We start from the raw sequence: 21085 nt of genomic DNA, 5'->3' as shown, positions 1-21085 counted from the left end.
CCATAACCTTATTGAAACTGGTTACACTGATTTTGCAATGTGAATATTTTTGCGAAATACTAGCATGCATCAACACATTTTGCTAAATGATTCTGCTAAGAAAGGGTACCTGAAATTTTACAGTAGTTTAGCTAAATGTTTTTTTCCCTACTTTCATTTGTTTAGGAACATTTTATATTGAAAGCAAAGAATCATTAATGTTGCTTCCAAGCTTCTGCTATTATGCACATCTAATCAGAACATTCTGGGAGCATTATGCATAGCCTCATATTGCTAAACTTTGAAACCGTGTGTACACATTTTTATACTAGAACCACTTTCAGTAGTGCAGTCAGAACTTACATTTACTTGGAGCGCTCAACCTAATAATAAAGGCTTTCAATTAATGAACCATCAATACAAGTTTGAACAGCATTAACATATGGACAAAAATATTACCTAAGCTGCAGACAGTGCCCTTCCCTGATCCATAATGTGATACTGCAAACTGGCAGCCAAAGGGTTTGTGCTGCAAGGGGTTGGGCCTACTTGTCCCAAGGACAAAATACACATTAAAACTTGTTGCCCTTGACCCCTAACAATATGTCCTGGGCGTCGGGCTATAGGAATTCCACATCCCTGCATGGTAGCTATTGCGAAAAACGTTTCGAGACCCAGTCTGGTGCCTCGTAATATTTTAAAGGTGAGGAATCTACAGTGAGAGTATCCAGGGGTCTCACTGATACTTGGTCCTTTTAAACCAACAAAGAAGAAATTGGCACAGAAGATGAAATATAAAAAGAACATCTTTATTAACCTCAAATGAGGGAGACTACGTCACACAGAAGCCTTAGCAACTGAATGAGGCAGTCTAAGGAGTACAGAAAACAGGGGCCTTATATATGCTTAGGGTTACATAGTCAGCATAAGACCAAGGGGCAGTCCTGGCTCATGTAAGCATGCAAAATGCCTGATATCAGCATGCAAGATATGCTTGCTCAACAAAGTGGGAGGAGAGTTACTTCTCCTTACATTAGCAAGAATAGCCTGACAGTTCTTCAAGATGAGCAGGTGCATTCTACTAGCTAGGCTCTTCTGAGCATGTACTAAGGTGGAAGATCAGTGGCAGTGATCCTCCTGGACCTTAGCGCGGCCTTCGACACCGTCAACCACTCGACACTGGTACACAGACTCAGTGAGCTTGGAATCGCAGGAATGGCCTTGGCCTGGCTTAAATCCTTTCTTGAGAACAGATCCTTCCAGGTAGCAGATGGCATTTTCACGTCCAGGTCCACTGCCATCAGTTGTGGGGTTACCCAGGGCTGATCCTGGGCAATAAATCCCTCTACCATTCCAAATCCCTATGGCCATCCTGCATGGGTACCCCACCCGTTCCGAAATCGGAAATCAAGAGCCTTGGAATATGGCTAGATGAAGATCTCAATTTTTCTGCCCAAGCAAGGAAAACGGCTGGTGTGTGTCACAGCCTCCTACGGTCAGCTAGGAAAATTCTGCCCCTACTCCCAGCACAATCCCAAAAACTCCTAATCCATGGTCTTGTGTTATCACGGATGGACTACGGCAATGCCCTCTACCTGGGGGCTCACAAAAAAGTACTGTCAAAACTCCAAACAGTACAAAATACCGCCGCCCGCCTCCTTACAGGAACCCATCGTCGCTGCTCAGCCAAACCTGCTTTGAACACCTTGCACTGGCTGCCCGTTCAGGAGAGAATACAATTCAAAGCACTCTGCACAACGTATAAAATCCTACATGGCAAGGCCCCACCAATCTTACAAAACCTCATCTCACCTCACACCACCAAAAGAACGCTCCGATCCTCAAACTGTAACTTAGCTTTTGTTCCTAGAATCAAGAAAGCCCGTTCTGGTGGTCGACTGTTCTCATACAATGCCTCCAAACTATGGAACACTCTACCCCCAGACATCAGAGCCCAACCCACCCTCCTCTCATTCCGCAGAGCACTTAAGACCTGGCTGTTCCCATAAGACTCCACTTACATCTGGTTCTTGTCACCCAGCGCTGGGACGCTCATGGGCAGCCATGCGCTCTACAAATCGGTAAAATAAATAAAAATAAATAAAGATGCGAAATGTAGTTTGTTTCTAGGCAGATTACAAGAGCAGTCAACATTGAGGGAGGACAGAGCACATGGCGAGCATGTGGCAGCACATGGCAAACAAAATGGCTGCCAGAAATACAAAATGGCTTTCAGCTCATGCTAACAAATCCGTCCAATCTTTAACCCCTTCGATGCTTGTGACGGAACCATTCCGTCATCAGTCACGGTTGAGCTGTGCTGATGACGGAACGGTTCCGTCACGACCGCACCCTGTTCTGGAATGTCCAGCACAGGGGGGGAATCGGCGCCGCACGGAAGCGAATAACAATAGGAGGAGATAATTTGTTGGTTTTGTCTCTTCGCTCTGCTGCACTTGTCTTTAATCAGTCTGTTCCATGCTCCACATGTTTTGTTCACTCTTCCTTTTCATGTGTTTGATCTCATTGTGGTCGTCATTGATCTCTGCCTTTTCCTTTTAAATTTCCTCTTTGCTGTATTTTAGCTCTTGTCCTCTCTTGTCTCTGTTGTCGCTCTCCTGGACTTGTTCTGATATTTTTCTTAATTTGCACATAAAGTTTTGAGAGCGCGTCATCAGTTAATTTGCTTGAGTCTCATCTCTCTGTATTAACAGGTGGGAGAATATAAGAATGTGGAAAGAAAGCAGCAGACCATATATCTTTTAAAATTTCATGTGCCATAAGGAGGGGCAGGCCATGTGTGCCAGATGTTTTTGCCTTCTTCACATCCTGCTACTCTGCTTCGCATTGTTTGTGAAAACCAGTGGAACCCAAACGTCTTTCCTGGCTTCGATGCAGATGGGGGTCTTTGAAGAGTTTCTTGCTGTTTTCATTCGGATCCATATCAATGTCAATTTTTCAATCACAGATAATAGCTAAATCTATCTCGAAGTTTCTATTTTTATTGATTTTGTTTTAGGTGTGTTCATATAGATGGGACCTAGCTCCGAGATGCAGCTGAGGGAGCTTTACAGGTCTTTAGCAGAAGCATCTCGAATAAATGATGCTCTGCACAAAGGAGTGTAGAGTGTGGGATCCTTTGAAGACCTTTTTGAAGAACCAGGTTATGACATGGAGGGGTTCCAGTCCAGATAGTCTATATCTGTTTAAAGACACATTTACAATGTAAGCCTCAAGTGATAAAACTATTTGACGTTTAGACCACGTGCCGAATACGATATTAGCGCTTCGGTTTTTAGGGTCTAATGTCAACTTCCCCATTGGACCGTTTCTCCTCCAGATGTTGGCCAGTGAATTCATCGCAATACACAATTTGGATTTCTTGACATTCAGCAACAGAGCAGTTGCAAGGAAGCTAGTTTCCTTTTTGTCTTTTTATTCGCATCAGAACTTGAAATTGCTGATGTTGGGGGTATTGGTTTTTACCTGGTTTTAGTCTTTCAGGTAGCTATTCCAATGTGCCAGTTTTCATTAGAATCCTCAATTTAGTCACCACTTTCCTCCATGTATGTGATTGAACCTGGTCTCTTGCACTCCTAGGCTTCTTTTCAGTTTACAGGAAGTAGGACTTGAGTGCCACTGAGAGTTTAGCACCAAACGTGTAACCAATGTGTCTCCCGGGCCAGGAAGGAGGTCCTACTTCAACATGGAGTGAGCTGGCCCACCGCCTCAAACAAATCAAATGACTCCTGCGAGGAATGAAAGATGTGGCTTTTGACTTTTATATCAGACCAAATTAAAATGCCATTGCCTTCAGGCGTTAAATGTGACATCTTGGCATTATGTTCTGTTGCACATTGCAGCAATGCTGAAGATGTAAGCCTACACATCATTTTAATCCAGTGGAGAAAAATGCCTTCTTATTATTTTATATGACACTGAACAGAATCTGTGACCTCCTATGGAGAATTATGTAGTTTTTCATTTATAGAGACCAGTGTCTCTGTTTGTTTGTGCCCAAATGTCTTCAGCCTCGACGGTGACTGATGTTCAGGTTCACTTTGAAGCCCATTATCACAAATCTCCAATGTACCTCCTGTCTGAGCTCCGCAGTGTCTGATCTTTGTTTCCTGTAGAGGGAAATTAAGCGCAACAAAGAAAAGAGTTGTATCAGGGAGAAGAAGTGATCTTTTTTTACTAATTCAATAGGCCAGTCACACCAGCAACGTTTGGCTCAAACTCCAACACTAACCTGGCACCTAGTATGCGTCAAACCTTTCGTTTTTAACTCTTCCGCTACATTCTTACACCCTCAACCTATGTTCATATTTGACTTGCAACAACGTAGCCCTTTAGACCTATCCATGAAAGCAAGTTCTTAGATTACATAAATCTCTTAAAAAGGTAGTTTTTGCAGTTTAGAAGCTCCCTTTGGAGTTCACCGGCTCAGATTTTCACTGTCCATGATGGTCTCTATATGTGGCGGTCCTGCGGCCACTGCTGTCTTCTACCTCCACCGGCTGATGTTTCTTATCTGGATTTGATCCCCTTGTACCCCAACTTGCCAGGTCTGCCTCCCCTACTGTTGTAAACCTCTGCCTTTATGAATTGTAGATTTGTGTTGGTGTTTTTCGAATTCATGTTTCATATCTTTTCCCCATACATCAATGCCCTTTAATCGGCACTGTTTGTCTTCTGTCTCAGGTTGGAATATGATGCGTATCGAACAGACCTGGACGAGCTAAACATGGGTCCCCGGGACGCAGCCACCCTCTCTCGGATCGATGTAGCACAGCAGAACTTCCATATCCACAAGGAGAAATATGAGAAGCTCCGAGGAGACGTGGCCATTAAGCTGAAGTTCCTGGAGGAAAATAAAGTGAGCATGGCCACAGTCATTGGTGAAGATGGGCTGCTCTATAGAGTGCTCTGTTACAGTGTTTATATCTGTTTATCGATATGTTGTGTGTGTGTGTGTGTGTGTGTATATATTTCACTGACAAAACCAAATGTTAGTGACATTATAGTTAGGTGATGAAATAAAGAAAAAAACTAACATTTAAAATCCCCCAAAACTCTAAAATACACCAGTTATGATTTACTGGGCTAACTATCACTTGCGCCCCCACCGTGCATTGCTTATGACCTCCCATATTACATCACTCATGAAATGTTTAACAACATCATTAATTGACAGGCAGGGCTGCTAATGCTCTTGCCATCATGAGGTGATACTATAGGCAGACGTGTGATAAACATACCTGCTCCCTCTAGCACAACTTTGTGCCGCAAGGATCTAGTCGGACTTCCAGCAGCGGATCAGCACTCAGCACCGTCTGTGCCCCTTGACCCTGCATTAGGTTCAGTACCGTCTTCTGTTCTGACACCATCTTTCTGGTTCCTTTGCATCAATGCCAGTGGCAACGCTGGAAGAGGATGTACAGCCCATTGTGCTATATGCCTCTGAGCAGAATCCACCACAAACACCACCGAGATTACACCTGGCTTTGACCAGAACACGGATACTAGGCAATTCTTCAGATTCCTCTCCCTTACCACACAGTAAGGCCCAAAATGTACACAATCTTTTCGGCACTGACTCGGACAATAATAATTATTGTGACGGGGATGACTAAGCTCCCCCTATGTGAGGAAAATTGGTTGAAGAACTTCATAGGGGGCTGGATATGTCCTCAGATACTGGTCTTGTTCCCCCCCGTCCATTCCCTGCCATGGAAGAAAGCTCCTCTTTAACTGTTATGCAGAAGTTCTACATTTACAGCTCCCCACCATGGAAGTGAAGACTGATGGGTTGACTGAACTACTTCATCCTGCTCAGGCTCTCTCATAACCCCTGATATCCTTTAATGAGGCTGTTATGGATACCCTTTTGGGCACTTGGTCAAAACCATGTTCAGGTCCACCTATTAATAGGCAGGTCACCATTGTACTCCCACGCCAGACGACCCTGCTTTTCTTACTTAACACCCAGCGCCAGAGAGTCTGGGTCTACAGGCATGCACCAGCAAACTCAACGCAGATTCTTTTCCTACCGCTCTGCCTGATCGTGACTCAAAAAGAATAGAGACATTTGGAAAACAAATATTCTCTTTTATAAGCCTGGCCCTGAAGTCTGTGTATGCCAGCTACCTTCTAGGCTGCTACTGTCTTGCCTTGCCCTGTAGAATACTGTTGCACATGTTTTACCAGCTTTTAAGGACGACTTTAAGGATCCTGTTAACCAGGCTATTCAAGACAGTCGTGATGCGGCAACGTTTGTCATACGTTCTGGATTGGACATGATTGACTGCATAGAATGAGCAATGTGTACTAGTGAGGCCCTTTGATGCCACGCCTGGTTGAGGTCTATAGACTTCTCCGGGGATGTCAAGGCTTGCCTTTTTGGTGAGAAAGTGGCATTTCAAAGAGAACAGAGCCACAGTACGTTTCTGTCCCCACTAGACAGTTACACCAGCAATTTTGTCCTGTCTGTGGCTACAGTACAGGTTTTATTATTTCACCATTTTCAGAGTCCTCCACCAGCCCAGCAGGCCTTCCCGCCCTTTAGTAGCCAAGGCTGCGATTCTCAGAGATAAAGCTCAGGTCAGTAGGAACAACATGCAGATCAGACACCCCTCTCCTCCAAAAGCTGCTGCTACAAAATTGCTTTAGTGCCTCCTTGCCGGCACCCAGCCACCCTATTGGAGACAGAATCTGATATTTCCTCCAAGGTTGTCAGACAATATTTGGAGGACAAATGGGTCCTCCAAATATTCCATCAGGGCTATACTGTCCCATTTCTCTCTAACCTGCTGCACTTTCCACCACAATTAAGGCAGAGGACGGGGGACCACATGTCCATCGTGCGGCAGGACGTGCAGGCCATTTTGGTCAAAGGGGCCATAGAGAAGGCTCTGGCCTCGGAAGTAGGAACTGGGTGTTACTCCAACTACTTCCTTGTGCCGAAGCGGACAAAGGTTTTCATCGTATTTTGGATCTTTGCCCTCTCAATGCCTTCCTGCAGAAGGACAAACTCAGAGCGCTCACGCTAGCCTGGGTCCGGTCAGCCCTACAACCTGGAGACTGAATGGTGGCACTGGACCGCCAGGACATTTATTTCCCTATCCAGTTGTGGAGGCACACTGGTGCTACTAGGGGTTCACAGTGGACAAGGAGTGTTTTCAGTTCATAGGGCTCTTTTGCCCTCAATAATGCCCCTTGGGTATTCAGAAAAGTGATGGCAGTGTTCACCCTACACCTTTGAAGGTCGGGGTACCAGTCTTCCCTTACCGCGATGACTGGCTGCTGAAGGCGTGTTCACTCCTAGCAGTCATCAACCTCCTTCAGATGACAGCAAACCTCCTGGCATTGTTGGCATTCACTGTCAATGTGCCAAAGTCACCTGAGTCCTTCGCAGTTACTCCTGTTCATCTGAGCTATTCTAGATATAGTACATTGCTTTTGCCTTTCCCATGGAGAAGAGAGTCTGGGAAATTCAGGCTATCCTCCCAATATTTTAGCCTCTGTCCTGGATCTCAGTGCGAATGACTCTGGGACTCCTGGGGGTGTTGGCCTCCTGCATCCTGACTATGTTGCATCTGCAGTGGTGGCTAATGGACTGCTATTGGTTCAGTGGCATACCCCTCTCCTTATCCCTCCCAGAGCCGACGTTGGTCACAGATGCAACATTACTGGGTTGGAGAGGCCATCGGGGAGAGGTTGAGATCAAAGGCCTCAGGATACTGGTGGAGACTGGACTCCACATCAGTCTGTTGGATACAAAGGGGATTCGCTTAGCAGTGAAGGCCTTTCTATCTATCATCCGAGAAAGGCTGGGGCAGGTGCCCATGGACAATGCCTCCTCAATGTGGTGCTGTAAGAAACCAGGTGGAGTGAGGTCTTGTGTCCTGGCTTAGGAGGCTCAATATCCATGGTGGTGGCTGGACCTCCAAGGAGTTTCTCTGGAGGGGAGTCACCTGGCAGCTGCATTTGACCTCCTTTGACCTTCCTCCTGAGATCATTGTTGTGGCGAGGTGTCCCTCCACTAAATCGGTGTATGCCAGTCGTTGATAAATTTGTGGTTTGGTGTCGCACCCGCCATTGACCCACTACATTGCAAGTTGTCTGACGTTTTGCTGTTTGATTTGACCCCGGTCTAGCAAGGACTTGCATTAGGCACTGTTAAAGGTCATTTGTCACCCTTTTTGCATTTTGGTGGTTGCTGGAACAGCCTCCTTTATTTAATCAACCTGTTATGATGAGATTTTTTAAACGTTTGTAGCATGTGTTTCCACCAAAACCTTTTGTGATGCCTCAGTAGGACGTGGACTTAGTCCTCATTTTTTAATCTACACCTCTTTTGAAACAGGTGTACAATTGTGCTTTGAAACTTCTGACACTGAGGACAGTTTTTCTCTTTGCCATAACATCAGCTAGACATTTGAGTGAGCTGCTGGTTATTTCTGTAAACCAACCTTATACCACTCTCTCCCCAGATACATTGGTATTGAGGTCCAAAACGACCTTTCTTCTGAAAGTGTTCGCTCCTTTTCATGTCAGGTAGTCTGTCACCCTTTTTGCATTCTCTGCTCAGCACCATCCCTCTAAAGAAGAAAAATGATTCAATCGTTTAGACCCTAAGACAGCACTAAGTTTTTATATCGATCGTACCAAGGAACATCGAGTAGACAATCAGCTCTTTGTAGGGTTTCCTGAAGCAAGGAAGGGCAAAAATAGGCAATCTCTCGATTACTTTGTCCCTGCATTAAGATCTGGTAGGCACTGGGGCAGAAGCAGCCTCCAGAATGCTTGCACGCTCACTCCACCAACACCAAAGCTGCAACCATTTTGTTATTTGTCCTAGACTTTTGTCAGGCGGCCACGTGGGCATCGGTACTCATGTTCACAAAGCACTACTGTCTCAACAGGCAGGCCCTTCGAGAGGGGCATTTTGCCTGCTCAGCCCTGCAGGAATGAGCCAGTTCTCAGACCCACCACCTTGGGGAGTACTGCTATAGTATCTATTTACAAGATGAGGAATCTACGGTTAGAAGTATCCTTCAGAAAAGCAAGTCACTTACCTTTGGTAACGATCTTTCTGGTGGATACTCTATCTAACCGCTGATTCCTCATTGTCCCTCCCAACTTCCCTTTCTGTAAACTTGACTCATTTTATATCTAAAGAGGTCCCAAATCTAGACAGCTGAGCACTGTCTATACCAATCTGCCGATTAGCTTTGTGTCTCAGAATACGGACAGACAATAAAGCAACTGATGTCAGCATGAATGGGTGGTCCTTTCACTTTCAGAGCAGAATGACATTGGCACGCAGTCTCATTAATGCACCTGCCGGGGGTGGTACAGAGTTGCCAGCTCCTTCAGAAGACTCTCAACATACATAGAATTGCTCCATCTGTCGCTGTAGTTCATTGGCAGTAGATGAGTTCAAAGACTTAAGGCGAATAAACAGTTATTCAACAGCACAACATTTGCAAAATAAACTGAAAGAACCAAATTAAAAAACCAACATCATTTATTGTTACAAATAAATGCACTTTACATAAAATACTCGCTCTTACCTGCTTCATTCATATTCACATGCAAACAACACATCCACAAATTTAAAACCACAATATTCTAAAGACAAACGGTAATAATCAGAGATAGCTGATTAATTTTTACAGGAGGTAATCAATCTTACTCCATGTCTGTTAGAACAGTTCAAAATATTTTGACTACTTCAACATTGGGTGAGACAATGATTAAAAATCCAAAGGTTTTGTAATGGGACTGCGGAAACAAACAAACAGGTTGGCACAGACTCAGATGATTTTGATGGTTTCTACGCGCGTTTCGGTGCAAAACGTGCCTATGTCAGGAAGAGCCACAACGTTAGAAAACTTGATATCCTGAGATGAGCAGGAATCTATGAAGTGCGATGTGGGGAGTTAGCCCTTTGTCCAAGAACGTAACGCACTAGCGCCTGCTCTCGACTGGTGGCTGTCAGAGAATGATCTGGAAAATAGTGCCCAAAAACTAACGCCAGGGTAAGTCACAACCAGAGAGGGTACAGCGGAAACACAATAAGACCACATGATGTAGGTAACAAAAAGGTAATATCAGTGCACATCCACAGTAGTTTCTTTTATCCATGTGCAATTGGTGTACTCAAATACAAGTTCTTAGTCCAAAAGGAATCACGTAGTGTAGATACAAAACAAACTTTATTTCTTTTTAAAACCAGGTTCTTCACAGCCGACGCGCGTTTCGCCCCATATGGGCTTTTTCAAGGCTAAGAACACACCGTAATCACCGAACCTTGCTTTCCAAAATTCTTCTACCTTTTGTTCCTTTACACGTACGTTGTACAGCAAATGTCCAAATCTTGTTTAATTGCAAAAAATATATGGTCGTTCTTTTATATAACAGTCACGGAGCCATGATAAGTTCCAGCATTCCGCCGTGTGTGTATGTCCCAAAATCGATGAAAACGCGTAACCGGGTTCCCACAGGATGTAGGGATTACGTTAAATACAAAGCACAAACGTAATGGCATTTGGATGTCTCACGAATCAACAGTTATCCAAAAGGTGAAAAGGACGTATGCGCCAGCAAAGAATGTATATTTTCTAGTGCTCCAAAAGCTTCATCTGATATATTATGCGCAGAGCGCAAGGAGACCGGTGTGGGCCATTAGGATGAGTCTGTATGGTTTTCAGGATGGCTCAAGGATGCACGATGTTGGAAACCTCCCTCATAAGACGTCCTCCAAGTAAGAGCAGGAGAACATTTGCCAAGAGTGAATATTTCATGGGCGGATAGAATGATGAAACCGAATTCATGAATGAGAGCTCAATCAAAATTTGGTAACAAGGATCTTTGTTAAGTGCATGAAATGCCAATTCTTTCCAAACAGGTCGACCATTCCATTCTTCTCGACCGTGCCTGCGCAGCGGGCATTCGGGGCGCGGCCTTCTCCTGGCTAGCATCCTTTCTTCAGGATAGGCATCAGGCCGTTCATCTCTCTGGTTTCTCTGCCCCCTCCTGTCCGGTCACCTGTGGTGTTCCTCAGGGCTCCTCTCTTTCCCCTCTCCTCTTTAATCTGTACATCTGTCCCCTTGTTTCTTCTCTTCTCAAACTGGGGGTCTCTGTATATAATTACGCCGATGACCTTCAGCTTGTCTTTGATCTGTCCTCTTCTCCCGATTCTATCCCCAAGTTCAGTTCCACCCTTATCTTTATCTCTGAGTGGATGAGCGCCAACCATCTTAAGCTCAATCCCGATAAGACGGAACTTGTCCTCACGGGTGGCCCTTCTAACCCTTGGTCTCCTGCACATTGGCCCCCTTCTTTTGGCCCCCCCCCCACGCCCTCTTCCTCTGTCCGCACCCTTGGCATTAAAGTCAGCTCTGACTTAACTATGCACAGCCAGATCAGCTCTGTTGTGTCTGCATGTTTCCTCTCCCTCCGTCTTATCCGGAAGATTTCTCGCTTTTTCACCATCGACGCGCTTAAAACCATAGTCTTGGCTTTAGTCATCTCTCGCCTCGACTATGGCAATGGCCTGTACGTGGGCATTCCTTCCCACGAATCCCGACGTTTACAGGCCATCCAAAACCAAGCTGCCCGTCTCATTCTCTCCCTCCCCAAATCCTCTCACATTACCCCGGCTTTGAAATCCCTTCACTGGCTCCCCATCCGCTTCAGATCCCTTTTCAAACTAGCTTGCTTTGCCTTTCGTGCCCACTCTCGCTCTGCCCCTGCCTACATCACTTCCCTCATTTCTCCCTATGTTCCCAGTCGCACCCTCCGGTCTTCCTCTCTCTCCCTTCTTCACATTCCCCGCTTTCGCAAATCCAGATCCGGGGGCACTCGTCTTTCCGTCTTGGCTCCCCAGTTCTGGAATAGTCTCCCACTTCATCTTCGTTCCATTTCTATTCTCAGTCATTTCCGTAAAGCTTTAAAAACTTTTCTTTTTTCTTTGGCTTACCCTTCTTAGGTTCCCTTGTGTCCCCCTCTGTGAGTTTTGTTCCAGGTCCCCCAGCGCCAGGAAGCCGCTTGGCAGCAGTGCGCTTTATTAAATATTGTTTTCATTTCATTTCAGCACCCGGAGTTGAGGGGATAGGCATGTTCGATCTCACAGTCAAAACCCTTTGCGTGTGCCTTTCCACCACTTCCGCTGACTCCACCGGTCATAAGGGCAGTCAAGAGGAAACCGTGCAAACTGATTCTTGAAGCACTTGCATGCCTCATCTTATTGGTTCATAAGTCTTCTTCATCTATCAGAAGCTCCCTATACTTGCCTCTGCAGCTGCCAGTACTTTCAAATCTGAGGTATGCGGCAGAAAACACCAAATGCCAACACTTCACCTCCAGGTTTCATCACCCATAGTTACAAGGCAATGAACTATGGATGAATTGGTCAGGGAGATTTGCCTACGCTTTCCCGCCTCTCCCACAACTTCCATATCTGGTGAGGAAGCTCAGACAAACCTCTCTCACCCAGTTTTAGAGGTCCCCACATGGGCCCGACAACCATGGTGTAACACTCTACTCAGATTGTCGAAGGCCCCCAACGAGAGGCAGGACCTTCTCATGCAAAATCAAGGGACCATCAGACACCGAGATCCCAATCACAGCTCAATCTAGCAATCTGCCTCCTGTAGTCCTAAAGTTTGGGACCGAACCCTACCATCAGATGGACATCCCTAAAGAGGCAAGGCCACAAGAACTTGCTACATAGCGAAGTAGAAAAGATGTGTATATTATTATACCGCTCAAGACACTGGCCCTATCAACCCTGCAGTACAAAATGTATTATGTTACCTTCTGCATCTTCAACGATCAGGCCTACACATCTTTACACCTTCACCACACAGCTATTGCTGTGTAGATACAAAACAGGGAACAACTTTCGCTGTTTAGAGTCCCCGTTATTGAAGTGTTCATGGAAGGTTTAAAAAGGGTAATATCTCCAAGAACTCCACCTGCTCCAGGTTGGAATCTTAATATGGTACTAACTAGACTTATGCATCCCCCTTTGAGTCCTTACACTAATGTTCACTTCAGTGCCTTTCATGGAAAGTTGCTTTTCTAGTGGCAATTACCTCACTAAGGAGAGTAAGTGAAATACAAACGCTCACACTACAAGAGCCGTTTTGTCAGCCTCAGCAGGACGGAGTTATCCTTAGACCCTGTCCAAAGTTTTTACCTAAAGTATTATCAGCCGTTCATCTCATTCAGACAATTGAGTTGCCAGTTTTCTTTCCCATTTCACAGACGGTAGCAGAAAGAGCTCTTCACACTTTAGATGTAAAGAGAGCATTACTATACTACATTGACAGAACTAAATCAATTAGGAAAACACAAGTGTTTGAGCTTTTTCCAGTTTAAGACAGGGGCACGCTATAGCAGGGATTGCTATATGGATATTCAGATGTAGTCAAACTTGTTATGTTAAAGCCAAAAGAATGTTAACACCTTCAGCGCGGCGCAGATTCCTGCGCTGTACTGAAGGTTCTAATGAGCCTACCGGCTCATGACGGAACGGTTCCGTCATGAGCACAGATCAACCGACGCTCATGACGGAACCGTTCCGTCATGAGCATGGAAGGGGTTAACAGGCCCCCATTCCCCAGCCCCAAGAGCACATTCTACTAGGAAGAAATGTGCCTCCCTGGCCTTCTTAGGCAACACTCTTATAGCAGATATTTGCAAAGCATCTACTTGGTCAACATCACAACCATTTACTAAACATTGCTGTGTGGATGTTCTAGCACACCAACAGGCATGCGTAGGACAAGCTTTACTAAGACATTATTTCAAACATTTGCAACACCCAGTGACTAGCCACTGCATGGGAAGAACTGCTTAACAGTCTGTGCAGACCATTTTCACCTACTGCAACACATGCTACAAATGGATTATGTAACTTAGCTTGTAAGCATCTTATTAGTGGCATGCAGTGCTGTAGATTCACATGCTTCCACCCACCTCCCTGAAAGCAGTTTGTTGTTCCAAGTAATACTTGGATAATTCATATATTCACTTTGTTTACATTCACATTGCATTGTCATAAGTATAGGCTATTTCTAGCTCCACTACATCTGCATCTGATGTGAGAAAACCTATCTGAAGATGGAGCTGATGACCATGCACATTACCTCGAAGCAGAAACAAGTTGCAAACATCCAAGCCCAACACTAGATGACAGGATTATGCATAGCATGTGAATCTACAGCACCACATGCCATGAATAGACGCTTACAAGAAAAGTAACATCATTGTTATTCATTTGGTTTCACCCACCTCAGAGCTCTTTAACAGGAATGGTACAAGGGAGGTGTCTGTGGAGGTTTAGCCAGTTCAGCGATTCGTAATGAGTCCGGCATGCCTAAAGTGAATTAGGGTGTCACATTATGAGTCCACATAGTACCCTCTCTGTGATGTGATTACGGTGGAACAACTGTGCACTGGGGGAGACTCCTAGTGTGCCTATTGTCCAATACGATAGACATGCAATAGAGCTGTTGTTGCACGTCTTAACAGCAGTAGTGTGTTGGTGGATGGTGGTCTTTGAAGTGCTGAAGTCCCAGCCTTGAATATTGCTTAGAGTGTTATGTTCTAGCCATAGGCTGTGAAGACAATGTCTTCAGATCATTTCAGGACGTTGTGTTTGTCTTAGGAAGGGAGAAAATTACACATTGTGTTTTGCATAGATGTATTTATTTATTTAGGAGTTGTATAGCACACATTGTCCCATCTGTTGACAGAGTGATGGAAAGATCCAATCAGGTGGGTAGGTGCCCATAGCTGAGGTTCTGTGACCTCAGCTCTTGAGAGTCTGGAAAGACTGGTAGAAAGATAATCTGACTAGTTTAGTTTCTGATGTTTACTAAAACATATATGACCGGGTTCAGAGCTCTGCGCAGGGCTGAGGGCATTGTGCAGTCTTGAACTGTGTGCTCCCAAGGATCTGCCTCTGTGTTTCTTCTGCACGAATGGCCATTGCTGGCTCTAATTCATACTTGCTGGGGTGTAATCTAATTCTAAGTTCTGCAAGAATTCCCAGCCTTTTTCCTTCAGAGAACCTTAAATTTAAATTCTGATTGTGACCGGTAAGCAGTGGTGAGCTGTCGGAGCAGGTTTCATCAGGCCCTGCTTACCTACTGTAAGGCATATTCTATTTGCCGGGTTTTATAGTCTTCATAATTTGTTAGTGAGCATTTTACCTGCAGACTGATGAAGGTGTTTGAGTTTAGGAAGGAGGAGGTCCAGAACAAGAGAACCAGGGGTTCTCAGGTCAGCTCTGGTGTGGCGGGGGAGTAAAGGGACTTGTAAGTCAGGTGGATTTGTTCATTTCTTTCCAATCATAGACTGATCATTTCACTTCTGTGTATCTGCTGACAGACTGTTGACTTGTCATGAGGAGGTTCTGCATGGATTGCCTCTCATAGTGTTAATCATCGGAACCCAGCTGCCTGGCCCCACCTTTCACACCAGTGCAGTGACACCTAAATCCTGCACCATCACAGTGTCTGTACCCAGCAGTTAGAATAAGGGAGGCTCTATGGTGAGAGGGGTTGAAGGGCAACCAGAGTTGACTGTCTCTAAGTTGTCCGACTGATCATGCCAATCCTCTTGACCCCCCCCCCCATTCACAACTCATGCATTATGCACATGAAGTCCCATCTACTCAAATTACCTCCATTTCTTGGAGCTCCCCTATGCTTATAGCTCAGGACTGTACCTAATGTATCCCACAAGTGTTCCCTTGAGGTACCCGGTCTCATTTCTACTGGTAAGAGGACAGTTGTCGATCGGGATTGTTTATGCAGCATATTATTCGTTTGAGTTGAATGGTTACTTGAGGTTTTATCTTTCTTGCAGATTAAAGTCATGCACAAGCAGCTCCTTCTATTCCACAATGCCATCTCAGCCTACTTTGCAGGAAACCAGCAGCAGCTGGAGCAGACCCTCAAGCAGTTCAACATCAAGCTGAAGACCCCCGGCACCGACAAGCCATCGTGGCTGGAAGAGCAGTGAAGGTTGGCTGTCGGAGAAGAGTGGTGGGGTACCAACTGGATCCGACAGAACTGCACCGCATGCTCAGCGAGCTGCTGAGATCCACAGCAGGGATCACCTTTTTGTGTGCATGCGGTCAGACATTTGTACATACATGTGTGATTGAGTTTGCAGGTGTGTATGTCTGTATCATCATATGCCCAGTTGTTTGTGTGCTTGTAGGGGTGTTTATGTGAAAGTGAGATTGTTTTTAAATGCAGGTATTGTGTGGTAGCTTATGCAGCTATGTGTGTGCATGAGTATGTTTGGATATAGACGGATGTTTCTTTATGAGAAAGTTTCATGAGAAGAGTGGCAAGTGCATTTTAATAAGGCTGAGGAGTGTTTCTGTAGTGTGGGCATGAGCCGGTTGTGTGTCTATGCAAGTATCTAAGCATGGTAAGTGTGAATGAACTTTGATTCTAGGTGTATGCGCTGCGTGTACGTTTTAATTCTCTTGCAAGTGCTTGCACTTTTTGTAGAGGAGAGTGTATGAATAAGGGTCTTATAAGAGTGAGAGAGGAGTGAGGAGAGTGTATGAGCACAGCAACCCCGACTGCTGTGGACACATTTCAGTGAGCATGGAAAGCAACAATGGATTTGTGGACATTGGACAGAGAAGAGGTGAAGGCATTTCTGGACATCAGAAACATCAAAGAATTGTTTTCAATTTCCAAAAACAATTGTGTCTTGGATCTGCTCAGGACTCTGGACCGGCAAGAGCTGGGTTGGGGGAGACGGCAATGTGTGGTGTGTGTTTGTGTTCAGCTACAGTTTTAATGAAAAGAGAAGGTCTTGAGTCTGATTGCCTACTATGATTTGAAAGAGAGACTTCCAATTGTAGATTGTGATGTTTTCAGTTCCTGCTAGGTTTTGTTATTCCCATGTGGTAGACCATTCACTGCCTGAAGCGCCCACGGATGGCATCTCCTGCCGGACTCAGTATTTCCTTTGTAGGAGGAGGTGCCCTCCAGCATCTGCCAGTAGCTGGTTGATCCTGACTGGTCAAGTCGGGTAGGTGTGCGGTGTCTAGGTTCAGACTGTTAGATGTATTATTTGTGACTGCGCCCGACATCTGTACTTTCACCCAAAGTGGTACGGTTCTGATGTAGACAGGCTCAGGCTGTTTTACTTGATTGTTTCACACTCCAGGGTTATTGTGGCACTAGAGGTAGCTGTGACTCTAGGCGCCACAATAGACGGATAATAAGAGGTACTACCCCATGGATGTAAATCATACAGTTACATTCAACCCCTTCCGAGGGTCTGATGTGATCATGTCGTACTGTACTTTTATATGAAAGCGTAGGATGGCTTAAGTGTTGGGCCCTGAGGGCCCAAAGGCATTACAGCTTGCAATATCCCTTAATAGTAAGATACCAGTGAAGAGAGCTGGGGACTTCAGGAGACACAGGGCTTGGCATATAGTGCCAATAGAAGATACTGGGGACACTGACCACTGCCATTCTCCTCATCTGGTAGCCAGCAGTAACCCTCTGCAGAGCTGGTCTGTAGAACCAGAGAGCAGGGAGCAGCAGATCCAATGTCTGGTAGCCAGCAGTAACCCTCTGCAGAGCTGGTCTGTAGAACCAGAGAGCAGGGAGCTGCATATCCGACGTGTCTTTTACCCATAGCTGTAGCTACTGATTGGGATCTGTAGTAGTTTCTCATTGTACAACTGGTTGTTGGTGTCCATCAGAAAACCTTAGCTGCAGCAGCACAATAGTCCTGCTCCAACTGATTACAAACCTTGACTGCAACTTGTACTGCCTCTTCATTAGAGATCTGGTTCCTTTTCGGGGACTCCCAAGACCACAATTTACTGAAGCAGCATAAATTCTAATATATTTATTTTGGCGGGCATGCTCAACTTTTGAAGGAGGCAGCTGCATCACAGAGAGCAAAGAAGCTGCAAGCAACAAAGAATTGAAGGCTATTTTAGATTTTTTTTAAATCAGTGTGGTTCCTTATCGTAGCAATACTTGTGAAAGTGAGTGTGTAAGGAGTACTGGTCTACATTTTACAGCATCAAGGTCGCTTTTCTGCAAACGTTTGTCTTCCTCTATGCAAATGCGACCATACATGAATCTCGGAGAAAGAGTGCCCTCTGTGACAAATTTCCTAGCAATTCACCACCTAGTCTTGAATGTTCCTCGTTTGTTCCCTCCACGTTTTTTGGTGGGTGTAACTGTTTACGCGGAAGGCTCGTGCCCCCCTCACTGTACTCTTTCTGGAAGGGACACTACATAAGCTTACTGGCAAGTTGCTCATTGCCACCTACCTCTTTTTGCCTTTTTGGTAAAGGATTTATCCTGTTCAGCCTCTGTGCCACCTGTTTTACTGGCTCTTTTTAGTTGTGGTGGCTTTCGGACTCCAGTAGAAGGTGAAATCTTAGTCTGTCAAAGATGGTGTAGGTGGGTTACTTACAGTAGCAGTTGCTATGGGGCAGTAGTGGTGGGGTGGTTAAAAAGAAAAGGAAAAAAAGAACATTTTACGTACCTGCTGGCCATAGCCTCTACTCTGTCCTCTTCGGTCGATGTAGGAAGTACACACGCTCCCGGACTCCCCTAAGCCATCATCAGCATGACAGCAGTGTCGTGATTGCTCTGAGATCTGAGCGGCCTGGTTAGGCCCTCAGACAGGTAGTGGGAGCATGTGCATGTTCTTCACCCGGCTGTGCTGTACAGCCAGGTGGAGAACATGCTAAGTGCGCATGTCTGTTTGACCAGCCCAAGACGGCTGTCCAAATTGTCATGCACATTTAGAAAGTGGTCACCACTCCTCCTCCTGCTCTGTGGGCAGCCCTGCCCTACTCTGACCCACACCGAAAAGAAACACAACAGAGCCAGTACTGAAAAATAAAATGATAATAACATGGTGTTATTATCATGGTATTTTCTCCTGGGGGCCAACGCTCCTTCGCTTTAGCGGAGGAACTGCCGCTGGTTATTTAAAATTCTTGGCTGACATGTGCAATTGATGTTTTGCAGTTTCTCATGCTAATATTTTTGAAATGTTCATATAAGTTAATGGACCCAAATTATGTAGAAAAGTGGAATAATATCACAGATACTTCATTAAAGAAAGAAGAGTAGGCTAAAAATATTTTTTTTCTCTAATTCACGGATGGTGCTTTTCTTAGATGTTTCAGTAAGGTGTGGGGTGCTACATTCTTGGTGCAGAATCTCATTTTATTGCATACTTGTATCTCCATCCCTCAATAGATTTCTTCCTTTTCCGATTAAGTTGACATTCAAAATCACTTTACAGTGTCCTATTCTCGACTACCTCCATATCTCAGAGCACCCTGGGGCTGTGAGGTTAATACTTCATGCCCCAGGAGAACCGGTGATATGATAAAACAAATGCTCCAGATGCTTTATCCTCTGGATGAAGCCATCAAAATACAGACTGGAATGTTGGGATGCTTCCGGGCAGTACTGAGGTACCTTGTTTCAAATAAAGTTTATGACGCATGGTCAGAATTTTCCATAACTCGTTACTGCAATGGCAGTGGTACCATGCATTGGAATTCAGCATCTTAGCAATGTGCAGCGTGGGTAGTGAATCAGCAGCTGGTCCGAAAGATCAGAATTGAGGTGGACTGGCACAGCTAATGAAATAGAGTATCTACAACTTAAGATTGAAGTGCACTGACTAGGCGGATTGGGTACTGTCAACCAGAAACATGATGCAGGCCAGAGCTGGACTACATTGTGGGTCTTGTAGGTAAGGTTGTGGTGTGCACCCGAGGATTCTGCGTGTGAACTATGAGGTTTGTGTGCATTCCTTTGTAACACTAAGTATAATTTTTGAAGACACACACAACTTTCCAAACCAAAGGAACTCATCAGTGAGCCATGATTGGCCATGGCAGTTTACAGAAGATGAGTAATAGGATCCTCATACTGAGGTGGTCACCATGGCCCGGCAGGCTGAGCGACCCCCGACCAATATTTGTTGGAGACTTAACACTCCACAAACAGGACAGGAACATTTCTAGTCAGAGGGTGAGAGACTGAAGAGGGAGCAAAGGAATATACTCCTAGTTTTAAATCCAAAGCGTGAGCTGTGGCTCCAACGGGGCGCCATCGTATCACCGATTGCCTCGTTGACACGCAACATGCGCATGCAGATCTTCCGTTGTATGCATGTATGTGTGAGTACGGACAAGTGTTCTTTGTAATACCGTCTAGATGGGAGGAACCAAATCGTTCTGTTTGTTTCGGTGACTTCATGGAACTGTATAATTGTTTTAAAAGAAAGAAAACCTAAACATTTCTGTAAAATAAAACATGACATTGTAAAAAGATGAATTCAAATGTGTAATAAATAATAAACTCTCATGTAAAGAAAACTTTAATAAAAGGACATGAAGGTGGATTTTGTGTTTGAGTCCAGCCATCTGTGTATGAATATCTGCTTTTATTTTTATCCATATGTTGCATTAGGCTGCAAATTGTACTAGAACTTTGTTAGCAAAATTCCAAAGCTACAGAGTTGATCTAGAGCTTGACCATGGCAATATTCATGTGGTTCACTGTATCGCCACCTTATGGTAGTCGGAAAAGGGAGCTTGTAATGGAGTGGAGAAGAGTTAATTGGGTTGAGGTCTGATAAGGTGGGGCTTCACTTCTGTCTCGATTATCTAGAGCGAAAGATAGGGCATTGTATCCTGATCGAGCTCATACCTCACCCCAACCACCCTCTCCAAGACCAGAGCTTCCTGTGATGTGAAGACGATCTGCAGGATATTCCATTGTCGTACTCTTGACAACCCTAAATTTGCTGTAGTTCGTGTAGAATTTCATGCACCACCAGTAAAGTGTGAGGTTAACAATGCCAAGACAGCAGATACAAGTTGAAAGTTGTGCATTGCTTTTCCAAAGACGGTTCAATACTAAATGGGCTCTTTGAAGCATCTTGCTCATGTGGACTTTGGGGTTGAGAACATTCAGGCATAGCTCAGTGAATCTTTCTTTCATAAAACATTCTTGTTCTAAGCTCACTATCCACGTGCCTCACTGATCTTCGTACAGTTGAC

The 21085-nt window shown here is 45.0% G+C and overlaps 1 protein-coding gene across 11 annotated transcripts in view; it reads left to right on the top strand.

The window, feature by feature from the left end:
* The window catches only part of ARFIP2 (ARF interacting protein 2), a 294672-nt gene extending 274248 nt beyond the window's left edge, over window positions 1-20424 (top strand). For all 11 annotated transcript variants that reach the window (XM_078658736.1, XM_078658738.1, XM_078658739.1 and 8 more), the window contains 2 exons: window positions 4684-4858; window positions 15868-20424. In XM_078658736.1, the coding sequence (XP_078514862.1) occupies window positions 4684-4858; window positions 15868-16023 (331 nt within the window). In that variant the 3' untranslated portion in view covers window positions 16024-20424. The remainder of the gene's footprint in view (window positions 1-4683; window positions 4859-15867) is intronic.
* Window positions 20425-21085: the final 661 nt, after the last annotated feature.

This window comes from Lissotriton helveticus, chromosome 8 (assembly GCF_964261635.1).
Source record: "Lissotriton helveticus chromosome 8, aLisHel1.1, whole genome shotgun sequence".
Classification (NCBI taxonomy): Eukaryota; Metazoa; Chordata; class Amphibia; order Caudata; family Salamandridae; genus Lissotriton; species Lissotriton helveticus.
Note: the sequence above shows the minus strand (reverse complement) of the source record. Positions and strands in the feature narration are given on the sequence as shown.